The sequence below is a fragment of the Octopus bimaculoides genome, chromosome 1 (assembly GCF_001194135.2).
Source record: "Octopus bimaculoides isolate UCB-OBI-ISO-001 chromosome 1, ASM119413v2, whole genome shotgun sequence".
NCBI classification, from domain to species: Eukaryota; Metazoa; Mollusca; class Cephalopoda; order Octopoda; family Octopodidae; genus Octopus; species Octopus bimaculoides.
In genome coordinates, this window is record NC_068981.1 from 101544258 (window position 1) to 101545956 (window position 1699).

Consider the following 1699-nt stretch of genomic DNA (forward strand, 5'->3'; position numbering starts at 1 on the left):
TATATATAATTTATTTGTGTGTAACAAAAAGTTATCACCATATTCATATAGAAATATCTTCCCTCTATTGCTGCTGCTACTACCACTACTACTACTATTGAGAAATATAAAATTGAACAAATTTACAAAGTAAAATCTACTTAAGGGTAGAAAGAATTTCCTGGAATTGTTTTAGCAATGTAAAGTGTAATTATTGTGTTTGATCTAAATTCACAATTTTCTTTTCTTTCTTTTATATTTGTTCAGATGATTACCTAGAAGATTTCATCTTTTTGTGTCACAACAAAAGTGCTATGAAAGAAGTATTTACACCAGATGATGATCCTCTTGGTAGTTAAAGTTTTCTGATACTTTGATTTTTTTTTCACATGTTATAGATGTATTTGAATTGTTGGTGGTTGTTTTGTTGTACTTTTCTTTGTTGAATGCATAAATTCAGTTTAATCTTTAAATGAAATTAAGTTACCGTATTTGATTGCATAAAAGAAACATAGACATATTAGATGCACCCCCCCAATTTCAGCAGTGCATATACAGGAAAAATATTTTATTTTTTTAGTGCATTAAAGCATTACAGCCCAACTTTACATATAGGACCACATGTATTTTTTTTTTGAGACTTTATTTGGAATCTAAACAACAACAAAAAATCTGAAGTACTATTTTATCTTTCTGTTGAAGTTGCCAGCTTCAACAGTGCTCTTGCCATATTGTATAGTAGCTACAACAAAAAGAAATAGCATACAAAATCCTAAGTATATCATTCACTCACTATATGCAGCAATAACTAAAGAACATATGCCATGTAGTCGCAGAACAAAAAGAAACTGAACATACCAGAATGTAGTACAGACAACTTTTAAAATATTCCCTTACGAATTAAAAAATAGAAAACTGTGTTAAATGGCCTTCATATAGCCTATACTGCCATCAAATATGGTCATATGTTGTTGTTGGCACTCCGTCGCTTACGACGTCGACGGTTCCAGTTGATCCGATCAACAGAACAGCCTGCTCGTGAAATTAACGTGCAAGTGGCTGAGCACTCCACATATGGTAATATAACTAAGCTTTTTCAAGCAATTGACTTTTATTTTAATGGAATAGTAATGTTCTGTTTGTCAAATAACAGAGAATAACAAATCAATCTGGTGAAAAGTCTGGACACCATTCAAGTTGGTTCTTATCAACAGTTTACCCACATTTCAATCTTTACTAAACTTGGAGTTAGTCTTAACCTTATATTATATCTATGCAGAATATTATATGCGTCTCTATATATGTGTGTGCATGCAAATGTATGAAAATGAATGAACGAGTGATGCAATTATTTCCATTTGTTAGTCACATGTGCCATTTTCTATGTATACTTGTGAATTGCTTTACTTTCTGTTTATGTTTTATGTATGCTGTGAATGTTGTGGAGATACTGTTATATGGACTGTTAGATATGTAATTCGTCTGACGTTCCGTGTGTCATGTGGTTCGTCTGAGTTCATTGTTTCATTGTTGTTGTCTTGTGGGACTGTCGTAGTAAAAGGTCATTGATATATATATGGCGGACATGACTTTTGTTTATTCATAACGAACATTGGGTGAGTGCGTTCTTTGTATGTAATTGAACAATAAATGTAATAATTAAATTGTATAACTCGTTATGTTATCTCTGCGAGTCAGTCCGAGGGAAACATAACAGATA

General features: G+C 31.9%; 1 protein-coding gene across 1 annotated transcript in view; it reads left to right on the plus strand.

Moving 5' to 3' along the window:
* LOC106874364 (rab3 GTPase-activating protein catalytic subunit) overlaps positions 1–1699 on the plus strand; it is a 48700-nt gene that overhangs the window by 17138 nt on the left and 29863 nt on the right. The window contains exon 12 of the mRNA XM_014922077.2: positions 247–330. Within this exon, the coding sequence (XP_014777563.1) occupies positions 247–330 (84 nt within the window). The remainder of the gene's footprint in view (positions 1–246; positions 331–1699) is intronic.